Consider the following 13,046-nt stretch of genomic DNA (forward strand, 5'->3'; position numbering starts at 1 on the left):
TACTAAAAAAACCCCAGCGTTCGTGAGGATACTCGCTAAGCCGCCCTTTACCAAGCCGGGAGCAGGGATGCAGCGCCTTGCCCCGCCGCTGGATGCCCCATCCCATCCCAGCCCAGCCCCCCAGGCTGGGCACCTGGGGCTCCGGCTGCGTCCCACGCCAGGGAGAGGGCAGGGAGCGGGGAGCACCCACGCCGGCAGCCTCGGGAAGCAAAGCGACCTTGGCGTCGCTGCCGGGGAGAGCTGCTCGCCTGCCCTCCCGCCTGGGGGTAAGGAGCTGTCGTGGCAGCCGGCAAGGAGATAAAAAAACGGGAGAAATATCTGGGGCGAAGAAACGTCAACCTGTACAAACTCAGGGGTGGTCTTAAAGAGAAGCGATCCTGCAGAATTAGCCACGCCAGCGTTAAAAAGAAAAAGAAAAAGGCGATCCCTGTGCGTTAGAGGTACCGAATGGCCCGCAGAACCTTCCGACGGAGCTCTGCCGGGAAGGGATTGCGGGTGCCCCCAGAGAAGCGTGGCACCTGCCGCTGCGCACCGAGGGGACGCGCAGCGTGCGCCTTTCCTTTCAAAACGCTCCTGCTTACGTTTTCCCGGGAGCGCATTTAAGCAGCCTAACAGGCACAGGGACGACCGCTGCAAAGCTGCCGAGCGCCCGCTGCGGCCGGCGGAGCGGACCTCGCTGCGGCCATACGGTCCTTCTGCCAGCCCCGAGCGGGCTCCGGCTGCTCTTCCCTCCTCGCCCCGTGCGGGAGGATCCGCCGGGACACGGCATCCCTGCCTGCCGCCTCGGCCACGCTTCGGCCGTCAACCGTCGTGGCTGTTCTCTGCCTCCCAAGGCCGGACCGAGTACGACCGAGCGGAAACTAAGATAGTGCTTTTGATCTGAGAAGCAGACCCATCCTATCTTAGCGGCGGTTCCTCTCCCCGCGCCGTGACCCGAGCCCGTCCCTGGCTCACGGTGACGTTCCCTCTCCGGAGTCGGAACATTTCCAGAGGGGCTGACGGCATCCGCTCGCTCCTCCCGCAGCAGAGCCCCTCGCTGTTGGCCTTTCGAGTTTTGCTCCGGAGCTTGTCGCTTCGCTTTATTTCTTTATGAAGAAGCTGGAGGGTTTCTCGGTTTAAGGTACATACCTTAACTATTTAAGAGAAGATGTGCCATCAGCGCAGGCCTAGCCTTTTCCTTGCCGTACGCCCCAGCACGCATCAAAGCCACCTCACCCTGCGATCAAGTGCGCGCAATTACCGAATCGCCAGTTGAGCGGCTGTTTCGGTAACCAAACGTAGGCACCTTCTCAGCATTTAAGGATTGCGAATCCCAAGCATTTTTACCGGTTTTGCTGGAGAACGGGAACACGCGGAAAAGACTTTTTGCCGTTTATTTTACAACCGGGTTACAGCTATGTTTTATTGTCTGCAATTCTGACGGGGTTGTTGTAGTATACGGTGTAATTTGCATGGAGCATTAAAATGACAGAATAATTAAAATTTTGGATTGATATCTCTTTGTAGAGAACCAAGTTAGTCAAGAAAATTAGCTAAGTAATGTTATTTAGTATTTATTAACACGTGCGAGGCCCTATGCCTTTCGTAAGATGTGCAATAAGCATTAAAAGCTATTTTTGCCGGTGCTGTAGAGCAGAGTTGTCCTATTAAAGCCATTACTTCAATCACCAAACCTGAAGTGCTGCGATTTAGAGAGATTTAGATTAACCCAGCACACACGGCAATAATCACTGCCTACCGAAAAACAGCTGTAATCACCGCCACTGCAGTGAGTCGGAGGAACCAGGCTCCCGTCCCACCAAGGGAAGTAACACGCAAGAGGTGCGTGTCTACGTGCAGAAGTTGTTCAAGTATCATTTCTCCTAAACAGAAGCGTTCATCTGCGTTAAACTCTACGTTCTGAAAGCCACTCAATCGTCAAAGAGGCAGCTGAGGAGGAAAACGTTGAGTGACCAAAACACCTGAGTAGCATTACAGAAGTTCTCTCATCTTAGTGAAGGTCCCAAATTCACTAAGGAGATTTGGTTTCGTACAGAATACTGTCTATAGATGTGCATAAAAATTAGGAATTACCTGAATAGACGTGAGGCCTACTCAACTAAATGTATTGTTTACGTTTATCCAAAATTAGTTTTGTCATCAGTCATTCAGTAGCCTGGCACATTCTCCACCTTGCAGAAAACATTGCATTGGAAACTGCAGCAAGCACAAATCACCTTGCTGAATTAAGTAGGGCTGCCTTGCTAGTACTCTAATAAACTTAACACATTTATATTGCATCTACATTAAGTTCTAGTTATGCAGAACTCCCTTGGCTTCAGATTTTTACAAATCTGTATGCCAGACATGCTTGTTCTGAAAGAGAACACAAATCACCTGTTTTGTCAAAATGAGCTCTTCTGGTCATAGTTGCACTACATCAAAATGCAATAATCCCATTATTTACCTAGATGCATACTTTGAAATAAAATAAATTTAAAAAAAAAAAACCAAACCAAAACAAAACCCAAACCACAAAGCTCAAGTTTCTTTGCAGATCCACTCTTCTGCCTCCAAACCAACCCAGACCACAAGAGTCTGGTGAAGGTTAGTATTTACTACTAAAAAAGGCAAGCAAAGACAGGAGGAAATCAGAAAAACAGAGAAAGAGCTTACCATATAGAAAATGTCAAATATGTCAAAACATTCATGAATACCAACATCTCCCTCTGCACCACAACCAGCTGTAAAGGTTACTTAGGGCTAACGTTTCAGCAAGTGCAGATTATGCAGCAGTGGGTTTACTTACACATAAAAAATCAGCTACAGGTGCATCCAAAGTGCTTTTATGGATGCAGCCAGTACAGGGATTCCTACCGCTAAAGAAAAGTCAGAAGGGTAAAATCACATAAACCACAAATTTTCTAGCTTTGACTACCGGAGACATAAATTCCTCCTGGCTGCTCTCTGTGTATATGACATATGCAATGAGGATAATTAGGTAAAGGACTAAGAAAGCAAGTGTTGCTGATTGCATTCCAAAACTAATAAAGCTCCTACACGGGTCTCGTGCCTGCAGTAATTCATCTTCCCAGCGCTACGCTCAGGAAAGGCCGTTGCAAAATACGTTGCGACACTTTCTTGTCCCTAAGTCACCAATTGTGAATTACATCAGAATTACTAGGGACGAGCACAGTTTTATGGAACTCGAAGCATAATACATGCAAGGCATACATTACGCTATTCAGGCCCTCAGATAAATGAAGCTTAAATTAAATGTCACAAGTTGACTGCCGTGTACTGTATAAGCAAACACCTGACCTGAATTCACCCCCAGTTTGTTTGTCAAGTTTGTAAGCCCTAGCACGTTTTGGAAAATTATGCTTTAGCACAATCTTCTCATCCTTCCACATCAGGAGGAGAAAGGTGTCCGGCTCCGGAGAGGGACAATGAGACAGTCCACAACGTAGTAACTGCGTGGGCTTCGCTGGAAATAGAGATGTGACTTTTAGATAAATAAAGCAAACAGACTCCATTCTTATGCATCGGTGCATCGAAGGAGTAACTCCGTAGAAGACAGTGCAATCGTACAAGCAAGAAAGTTAGGTTCAATTCAGCCCAGCGGCCTGATAATGAACTACAAAAAAGGAAATCCTGCGGGAACAAAACAGAACAGGTTTTGTCTGCCTTCTCACACCAGCCAAGCAGAAAAAGCAGTAACAAATTTCCTGATCGGCAGGGAGCTAAAATAATTAAGACAGTTACTAATCTGAAATATTGTAAGCCTGACGAAGTAAAATCTTCTAATAAATCCTCCCGTTGATACTACTGTTTAAAAATTACTCCTTCAGCTCCATACTCTGTGTTGAGCTTCCACTCCAAACATTTCTCTAAACGTCTCTATACGGCGCTTCTTTCCTTCTCTCCCTTTCCTTCCTAGGGCTCTGCAGAACAGGGAACCCAGCAGACTCCTCTCTCGGGGAGCACGGAGACCCCAGCAGCCGGGGTCCCCCCCCAGCTCGCCCTGCCTGAATACCCTCAAGACGAGCGAGAGAGCCCCTGGAAAGGTGCCTTCCCGTGAATCCTACCCAAACCCATCCTGGACGCTCCCGGCCAGGCAGTCAAGCCTTCCTCCCAGGCTTCGGCACCGCTGCCCGGGTACCCCGGCCCTGGCCGAAGCCCACCCAGAGGGATGCGGAGCGAAGAGCTCGGAAACCTTGGCAAGCGGGAAGGAAAAGCCAAGCCAGGTGTAAAATGGCTGCCCTCGGGAGGGCAACTCCTGCCCCCCCCCCCCCCCCCCCCAGATGTAGAGGATTAAGCCTGTTAGAAAAGTTATTACCAAAGACCCCGAGGAAGGCGCTGGGGAAAACCGAAAGCAGGCGGAGGACCTCACCCCAGGGTTAAAGTCGCGACTTCAGCCCCCGTTGCCTGTGGCAATGCCCACCCCCGGCCCTCGCTCAGCCTCAATTAAGCAGCGCCTAACTCCTTCGTCCCGCTAATTACCGCCGCGCCCGCCCGCCGCGGCACCGGGGCTGCGTTCGCCCCTTCTTACAACTTTTTTTTTTTTTTTTTTTTTTTTTTTACCGATTCTTCCCCTAACCGAGTCACCCCCACGGACCCAAAGGGTCCCTTTCGGCCATCGCTGCTCCAGCGAGCAACACACACCCCCCCCCCCCCCCCCAGTTTGCATCTCCCCGCAGCAAACTGGGGGTGCGGGGCCGGCGGCGATGGGGCTGCGGTCGGCGGCTCAGCCGCCGACCGCAGCCCCATCGCCGCCGGCCCCGCACCCCCGGGAAGGGGGAACGGGGGGGGCACACCCTCCTCCACCTCTCCCGGCACCTCCCGGGAAGTTTCCGAGGCAAAACCCCTTGCCTTGCTGGAAAGCTTTCCAGGAATCGGGAGACTTTGGAGGGCAGCAAACAGCCCGCAGCGCAGGCACAGCACCACCACCACCACACCCCCCCCCCAAAAAAAAAAAAATAATAATACCAAGGCATCCCTCCTGCCCTCCCTCAAATGAGGGGGGACATCAAGAGCCCGCGATGAAATTTGCCTAATTGCTTTTTTGCGGGGAGATGGAGGGAGGGACGGATGCCGCACCGCGGGAGCGGGGGTCTGGCTGCTGCCGAGGGAGATGCCGGGGAGGGGGGGGGGGGGGGGAGGGAAATGGGGGAAAGGACCAACCTTCGAGGCTCAGGTTTTCCTCCTCTTCCTCCCGCAGAGCCGGCGAGTCCTGCCGCAGCCGGTCCTGAAAGGGAACTGCCCCATCCATTCGCCTTTGCGGTTTATTACTACATTGTCAGAGGCTATTGTCCTTTACGGGCAATGGATGCTGGTGGTGGTGCTTCTCGCTTAGACAGAAAGAAGACGAAATTCTATTCGTTTACGTGTTTTATTGTTGTAAACATTAAAATTGTCTTTCTCAAAGAAAGAGTTATCAGGAGGAAAAAAAAAATAATAATAATAATCAGCGTTTCTAACTGTCATACACCATAGAAAAAAAAGGCAGTGACTCGTCTCATGTGCCATACTGGAAATATACAAAGAAAAATACTACAGAATATGGCAATATTAAAAATATTACTCGAACGGAAAATAATATATTAACCGACAATTTTAGACATAAAAAAACCAGAACAAAACAAACCAAAAATTCAAAGTGCTCAGTAATTTCCAGGGAGTTATGTATATTATAAGCACTCTGGAAACAGTCAAAAGCTGCTGCATGCAAGATTTGTTTAGCTTTAGACAACAAAATAATCAAGATATAAACTTCTTTTTTAATCAACATCAACAGTACATACAACACTTACAAACAAGGAATGTCGGACGGTGTTTACAAACACTATGTGTCCCTTTGGGGAGGATTTCGGGTTTTGTAATACTTGTGCCCACCTATTTTACAATTGAGAAAATGTTTGAAGCTTAGATAACTACCAGTCTTTATAAAAGCTAACAGACTACATAGTGTCTGAAATACTATTTATAGAATATAGACATTACTGAAATAGCAAGTGCCTATAACATTGTCACCCTAGAATCGTCATGCTTTCCTGGTATGGAGAGATTTATTTTTCTTTCTCTTTATTCTCCCTTTTTTTTTTTTTTTTTTTTTTTTTTTGCAAACACGTTTAGCTTTTATTTTTCTTTTTTTTTTTTTTAGAATTGTTTTCCATATTTCTTCATAAATAGGCACAGAATAATTTTTAAAAAGCCAAACTGCATCTGATAAATTTACAAGCCTTCGCCTTCTTTAATGACATGCCACCCACGCAACATTTAGGTTTTGTATATATTACAGCTTTCTTTTACAGCAGAAAACTTTAGTCTTTAGGAGGGTGAGACTTGTGGGTCACCTTAACACTTTGTATGCCACCGCATGAGTCTTAGCTGCGCACCCGGCGTTGCCAGATATGTTCATCTTTTTAATCAGAAGTCCTTAATAATAAATTCATTTATAAGCTGATAATAAAAAGTTTATACCATGGTATTTGTGTAGTCCATGATCTGCATCCATGATGCCCCAGAGCCAAAATGCCCACTCGCGTTCTGCCCGCAGGAGGTTAGCAACACTGTTTGGGGTGGGAAGCTGGCACCCAGAGGTGCTGCTTTGGGCCCAGACGAATTCCCCTTCAGACAGGTGAAGTTTCTCTTCAGTTCAGTGGAAGTGCACGGGAAGAGTCTTAAAAAGGTAAAGTGTCCAGAAAAAGTTTGTCGATTATTGCTGGCGGTGGCACCAAATCTTCCAGTTTCAGGTAGAAAATGCGTTGCAGCCCCTGCGTGCAAAGCGTGCGGAGTTCAGGGAGCTTCCCCAAGAGTTTGGACAAGTAGTTGGGGCGATTCAGCCCCCCGTTATTAAAAGTCACATGGTCTTTGAGACAATTTACAATCTTGTTTTGAAGTTCTTCCACCCTCTTGGGTTCTTTAAGCCCGTGCCTCTCTGCAAAAGAGAAGGGTGCGGGACGCGTTACAGGTCTGCCACGGAGAGGAAAGGCGGGCGGCGGGGAAAAGGAGCTGCCCGGTGGGGCCGAGCGGAAAAGAGGGGACACTGACCTGTGACCATAGCCAGGGCAGCGATGCAAGAGAAGGCAGAGATATCGATGTTCATGTTTTGCAAGTTGGAGGAAAATTCAACAATGGAATCGATCCATTCCCCAAAGCCGCGGACGCACTGCAACCGGTGCAGGACTACCCCATTGCAGAAGATAAGCTTGCCCTCCACCGGATTTGACCTGGAAGGAATGTGACAACCCCAAAACAAACAGAAGAATGAATGAGCGAGAAAGAAAAAATCAGATAGGGAGAGAAAGAGAAAGAGAAAGAGAAAGAGAAAGAGAAAAAGAGAAAGAGAAAAAGAGAAAGAGAAAAAGAGAAAGAGAAAGAGGAGAAAGAGAAAGAGGAGAAAGAGAAAGACAAAAAGATGAAAAAGAGAAAGAGGAGGGGGGAGAGAGAAGGAAAGGAAAATAGAGAGAGTGAAAGAGAAGAAAGAAAAAGAGAGAAAGGGGAAGAAAGGTTGGGGGAAAAAAAAGGAAGAAAAAGAGGAGATGGGGGGAGAAAAGCTAAACAACTAATTACTCGAGGAGCAATAAATGAAGGATTTAAGAGGCACCTAATTACCGAGGAGTTAATAAAACGCAGACCAGCGGACCTTGAAAGGATGCCATTTCCTCGCCGCCCAGAAGTTCCCCCCCCCCTCGGATTCCGGCCGCTTACCTGTACGCCAGCCGCAGCACGAACAGCTCCAGGAAGGCGGATTCGAAGAGCAGGTCCTGGTCCGTCTTAGGGAGATCGGTGAAGCCGGGGATCTTCTCTGCCCACCCTCGGATGATCTCCATGGAGCCGGTCAGGAGGTCGTAGAACTGCTGGATGTGCTGGGTGTCGTCTCCGCTCAGCTGGTAGTCGGGGTTCGCCTGGAACTGGAAATTCAGCGTAACGCGCACGTCCCGGGCTTCCCCGACGCCAGCTATAACCCGGCAAGGCTCTGCCCCCCCCCGCGCCCTCCGCCGGAGCCGGCGGCTCGGGGCAGCGGGGTCCCGGGGTCCCGGGGGCGGGGGGGGGGGGGGGCACGGCGGGCGCAGGTCCAGCTTACCCTGGAATAGTCCAGGCTGGTCATAGCCGGGTTGGAGTCGACATGGGCTCTCACCAGCGCACTGATCAGACTCACCGGGGGCGAGGGGGGAGAGGGCTCCTGGGGGCTCTTCGGTTTGGATGGCAAGCGACCCCTCCGGCCTTTGAGGCTGTCTGTGCGCACCACTGCAAGAGAGAGAGGCTGCTCAGCCGCCGCCCCCCCCCGGCCCGGCCCGGGCCCGGCGGGGCGCAGGCGGGGGCCGGGGGGGCCCCCCGGACTCACCCTCCTTGACCATGCCGACGGCCAGGCACTTCTGGAAGCGGCAGTACTGGCAGCGGTTGCGGCGGCGTTTGTCCACCGGGCAGTTCTTGTTGGCCAGGCACACGTACTTGGCGTTCTTCTGCACCGTGCGCTGCGGGGGGGCGGCGGGACGGGGGGCACCGGGACGGGACGGGACGGGACGGGACGGGAGGCGTCAGCGGCCGGGCTGCGGGACCCGCTCCCCGGCCGCCGCCATCCCCCCGACTCTTTATTTTCATTCTCTTCCCCCCCCCCCCACCTCGCCCGCCCCCCGTTTTTTTTTTTTTTTTTTTTTTTTTTTTTTCCTCTTTTTTTTTTTTTTTTTTTTTTTTTTTTTTCCCAGGGCATTTAACAGGAGAAAATTGATAGCGTTAACATTTGAGCTAACCTCGCAGCTCCTAGCTGTGTTTTATATGCCAAGAGGAGGGAAGGAGACGCTCGGTAAATACAAATCCGTGGGCATTCATATTATTTACATTCCTTGGAGACCTTCTCTATTTAAAATGATAAGATTATTCAATCAGGATGGTGAAATAAAGAGATCACTTAATTTTACCACGGGGAATTCTGTTCCACTTGGTTAGCTCAGACACAGTTCTCTGTCCTAACCAATTTCCATCTGAAGGGGAAAGCGGCTCCTCGCCCCCCCCCCCCCCCCCCAGCCCCGGCAGGTCCCCCCCCCCGCCGCCCTGCCCGCCGCCCGCTCACCTTGAAGAAGCCCTTGCAGCCCTCGCAGGTGCGGACGCCGTAGTGCTGGCAGGCGGCGTTGTCCCCGCAGACGGCGCAGAGCCCCTCGTTGGAGGGGGAACCCCGCGAAGGGGGCGAGGGCACCTGGCTGTCCAGCAGCTGCGGAGCGTGGCCCAGCTGCAGCCCGGGGAAGGCCATGGAGGGCTGCTTGCGGATGGGGTTGGGGACGGCGAAGGCCTGCCCGTCCACGGCGTGGTGGGCCCCGGCCGGCTCGGGGTTCATGGGGACGTGGAGGGGCCCGTCGAAGCGCATCTGGCAGCTGGAGACGGGGGTGCCGGGGGGCGACTGCTTGAAGGAGAAGAGGGAGAGGCGGGAGACGGGCGTTTTGCGCTGCTCGATCATGTGCGTGGTGGCCACGTAGTTGGGGTGGAAGTTGTGCAGGGAGCCGGGGTCGTCCCACACGGGGCCGTGCTGCACCTGGAAGCCGGGCGTGGAGGGGGTCGGGGGCGACGAGGGCTTGTAGTACACGGAGCCTGAGTGGGACATCATCTCCTCGGACTGGGGGGGGAGGTGGCTGTGCTGCTGGTAGCCGTGCATCTGAATGTCTTCCACCTTAATGGAGGACTGCTGTCCGGAGAGGGGCATTTGGTACAAGCAAGGTGGCTTCACGTCGTAGCTTGTGTTGTAGTTGTCCATAAAGGTACTGAAGCTGGGGAGAGAAGTGGTGGCAGTGATTTCAGTGTTGGTGAGGTCCATGCTAAACTTGACAAACTCCGGAGTTAAGAAATCGGAGCTGTATTCTCCCGAAGAGTGGTAACTGTAGCTCTGGGAGGCCGGGCTGGCTCCTTGAGGCGAGGACCCATACTGAGCCTGAACACAGGGCATGGCTGGAAACGAAACAGGGTCATATAGACTCGGCCCGCAAAACCGCGCTCCCTCCGCCCGCCCCGCCCCTGCTCCGCGCCGGGCACCGGGCACCGCGCACCGGGCACCGGGCACCGCGCCGGGCATCGCCCCCGGCACCGGGCGCCGCGCCGGGCACCGCGCCCGGCATCGCAGCGGGCACCGCGCCGGGCATCGCGCCGCGGGGACGGCGGAGCCGCAGGAACGAAGCGCACAAACCTTCAGCCGCGTTAGAGGCGTTTTCGGGGGAGCTGAAGGCGGACAGCGTCGGAGCTCAGCGGAGAGCAAAGTTTCCGCGGTTTCAGAACACGCAGGAGGAGGAGGAGGAGGAGGAGGAGGAGGAGGGCTCCAGCCTGCCCAGCGCGCCGGCTGAAAGACAGACAGACAGACAGAGCCGCTCTTCAGGCTGTCCCGGCACCGGCGGCGGAGCGGGGGGGGGGGGAGCGCCCGCCCCGGCGGAGCCCGCCCGCCGCCCCCGCGGGGGTGCGGGAGCGGTGCCGGGGCAGGGCCGGCTGGCCCGGGCTCTGCGGGGCACCCCCGAGGAGCTGCGTTCCCTTCGGGTTGCGGGGGGGGGGGGGGGGGGGGTTGGTTATTGGGGTTTGGGTTTGTTTGGGGTTTTTTTCTCCTGGGGAAGAAAACTTTCCGCGGGCGGGCTGCCGCTCGGCTCGCGGGGAACCGAGCGCGTCTGCCCCCCGGTTTTCGGCCGGCAGGAGCCGGCGCCTTTCCCCGTCTCCGCCGGCAAGGCGGGAGCAGGCGCGTCTCCGGGGAGAGCCGGGCGAGTCCGGGGTGTGGGGGGGTGAGGTTTGCCCCCTCCCCGGAGGACCGTGAGCCGCCGCCCGAGCAGGGCGCGGGTGACAGCCAGCCCGGCGGGACCCTGGGAGCCGCAGCGCGGCCATTCAACCTGGCAGCGCCACGGGTGACAACGCGTCCACGGGCGGCGGGGACAGCTCCCCACCCACCCCCCCCCTCAACTCCCCTCCCCTCCCGCGGCTCATCCCGGGGCTGGAGAAACGGCCGGACGCGCCGCGGCAGCCGGCTCCCACGCGCGTTCGGAGCGGGTGGAATGGGAGCGCCTGCTCCCCCCCCCCCCTCCGCCCCGACCCACGCCTCGCGCGTGGAAGCCCGGGGAGGGCAGGGCGGGGGGTGGGTGGGTGGGTGGGTAGTGTGTGTGTGTGTGGGGGGGGGTGTCGAGGGGGAGGAGGAGGAGGGAGGCGGGCTGCGCGCGGGGCTGGCTACACGCGTGGGCACTCACCGGAGAGCGGGGACCTGTGCGCGCATCCAAGTGCCGGGCGGCGGCAGCGGCGGCGGCGGCGGCGGCGCCGGGACACGTCGGGGAGAGGCGGCGGCAGCGTCTCGCCGGGCGAGCCGAGGCGGCCGGAGTGTCCCTTCCCCGCAATGTGCCTTTGTTTATGTGGGCTCCCTATTCCACAGCCAACGTGCACCTCGAGCCCCCCGCGCGTCACCGCGCGTCAGCGCCCGCCGGCCAATCAGCCCGACGGAGGAGAGAAGGGGGGGGTGGGGGGGGGGAGGGAAAAAAAAAAAAAAGGGGGGAGGGGGCGGCTTTGCCCCGCCCCCCCCTTGGCCCAGCTCTCCCTTTGGTAAATTTCCGACGGTGACATCACGCCGCGGGGACACGCCCCTCAGGTGGGCGCCCCGCCCACGCGGCGACGGCCACGGGCGCCCACGCCGCCCCTTCCACGCGCGGGGCGCGGGCGGGGCGCGGCCTCATTTGCATAAAGGGCGGTGTCACACACACCCACCTCCACCCACCCACCCTCCCTCCCCCCCCCCGCCCCACCCACCCTTCGGCGTCACCGTTGACGCAACCAGACGGCGCGCCAAAAATAGCGAGCGCCCCGACGGGAGCTCCCGGGGGCGGCGGGGAGCTCCCGGGCCCTCGGGGGCGCGGGTCCGCGCCCCCGAGGGCCCGGGAGCTCCCCGCCGCCCCTTTCTTTGGGGGGAAAACCCCTCCTTTTTGGACCACGAGCGGAGCCAAGAGCCGTACGCCCGCCGCCGCCGTTTCTTACAAGCCGCGCCGAACGCACCCCGTCCGTTTCCCACGCGGAATTTACGCGGGGTTTGGGTTTATTTATCATTTCGCCCCCCCTCCCCGAAATGCCCGCACGCAACCCCTCTGAATAACATCCTTAACAGCACACGTTTGGGTCAACATTGGGGGGAGGACGGAAAGCAGAACCAGTTTCGTATAATTAAGGGCAGCGCACTTATTAATAAACCCATCGGGAATCTTAATTTCACGGGGCCAGGCGGCGTCGGCCGCGACGGCGCGCAGGGCTTCGGCGACGTCGCTGCTCCTGAAGGGGTTGAGGAGGGAGGGGAACGAACGCTCGGCCTCCTCCGCGGTGGGCTCCGGAAAGCGGCTCTGACGCCGACCCCGGATCTTCCCGCGGGACCCCCAGCTGCAGTCCGGCCTGCAAAAAAAGGCAGAAGTCACGTAACTGCACGTCCCTGCCCGCAGCAAGCCGAGGCGGCAGAGCGACGCGCGAGGTACGGCGCCTGCCTGCTGGCAGGTGCTTTTTCTGCAAAGCTAGAGAGACCGGAGCGTGTGAGAGGGAGTAAAGGCTGGGAACAGATCCTGCACATCCAACCCGGCAAGGACCGTCTTGTGCAGAAGGACAGAATAAAAGCCAGTGCACCCGACACGGTGCAGCCTTAACCTAAGAAGCCAACGTTTCCGACACAAAATCCTTGCCTGACGTAAAAACCCTCTGAAGCACTTAAATAGGAATGTGGAAGTGCGATTGCTTCTTCCTAATACGCTTCTCTCGCTGTAAGCCAGTCATCATGCTCGCTTTGCAAATGCTTTTCCCTTTCAGCTTACACTGTAAAAACTCAAACACCCAAGACAAACTGCTTCCCACCGTCTGGCTCGCTCGCATCCAGAAGAGATCACTTCCACTTTGCAGTTACAGTCTCTTGCTCCTACAGAGTTACTGCTGAGGTTTATCCAACAGGAGAAGAGATGGTAAAGATGAGTGAAGAAATGACGGAAGGCTGTAAGATGCCTCTGATCTGCAAGGACTATTGAAAACAACATTTCCCGGTATCGATGTGCTGCTCTGGTTTCGCCGCCGTGGTGCTCAGACGA

At 55.5% G+C, this 13,046-nt stretch overlaps 1 protein-coding gene across 2 annotated transcripts; it reads right to left on the reverse strand.

The window, feature by feature from the left end:
• Positions 1-6,084: 6,084 nt before the first annotated feature.
• On the reverse strand, positions 6,085-11,256 carry NR4A2 (nuclear receptor subfamily 4 group A member 2). 2 transcript variants are annotated; one of them, XM_049811031.1, is made up of 9 exons: positions 11,190-11,256; positions 10,157-10,306; positions 9,512-9,921; positions 9,056-9,379; positions 8,330-8,459; positions 8,069-8,232; positions 7,693-7,895; positions 7,033-7,211; positions 6,085-6,919 (listed from the first exon to the last, which is right to left on the reverse strand). In XM_049811031.1, exons 3-9 carry the CDS (start codon positions 9,917-9,919, stop codon positions 6,663-6,665), a joined length of 1,665 nt encoding a protein of 554 aa, XP_049666988.1. In that variant the 5' UTR covers positions 9,920-9,921; positions 10,157-10,306; positions 11,190-11,256; the 3' UTR covers positions 6,085-6,662. The 2 variants fall into 2 exon arrangements, with proteins under 2 accessions (XP_049666988.1, XP_049666979.1); XM_049811022.1 differs by having other exon boundaries at positions 9,056-9,921.
• Positions 11,257-13,046: the final 1,790 nt, after the last annotated feature.

Source organism: Accipiter gentilis, chromosome 1 (assembly GCF_929443795.1).
Source record: "Accipiter gentilis chromosome 1, bAccGen1.1, whole genome shotgun sequence".
Lineage (NCBI taxonomy): Eukaryota > Metazoa > Chordata > Aves > Accipitriformes > Accipitridae > Astur > Astur gentilis.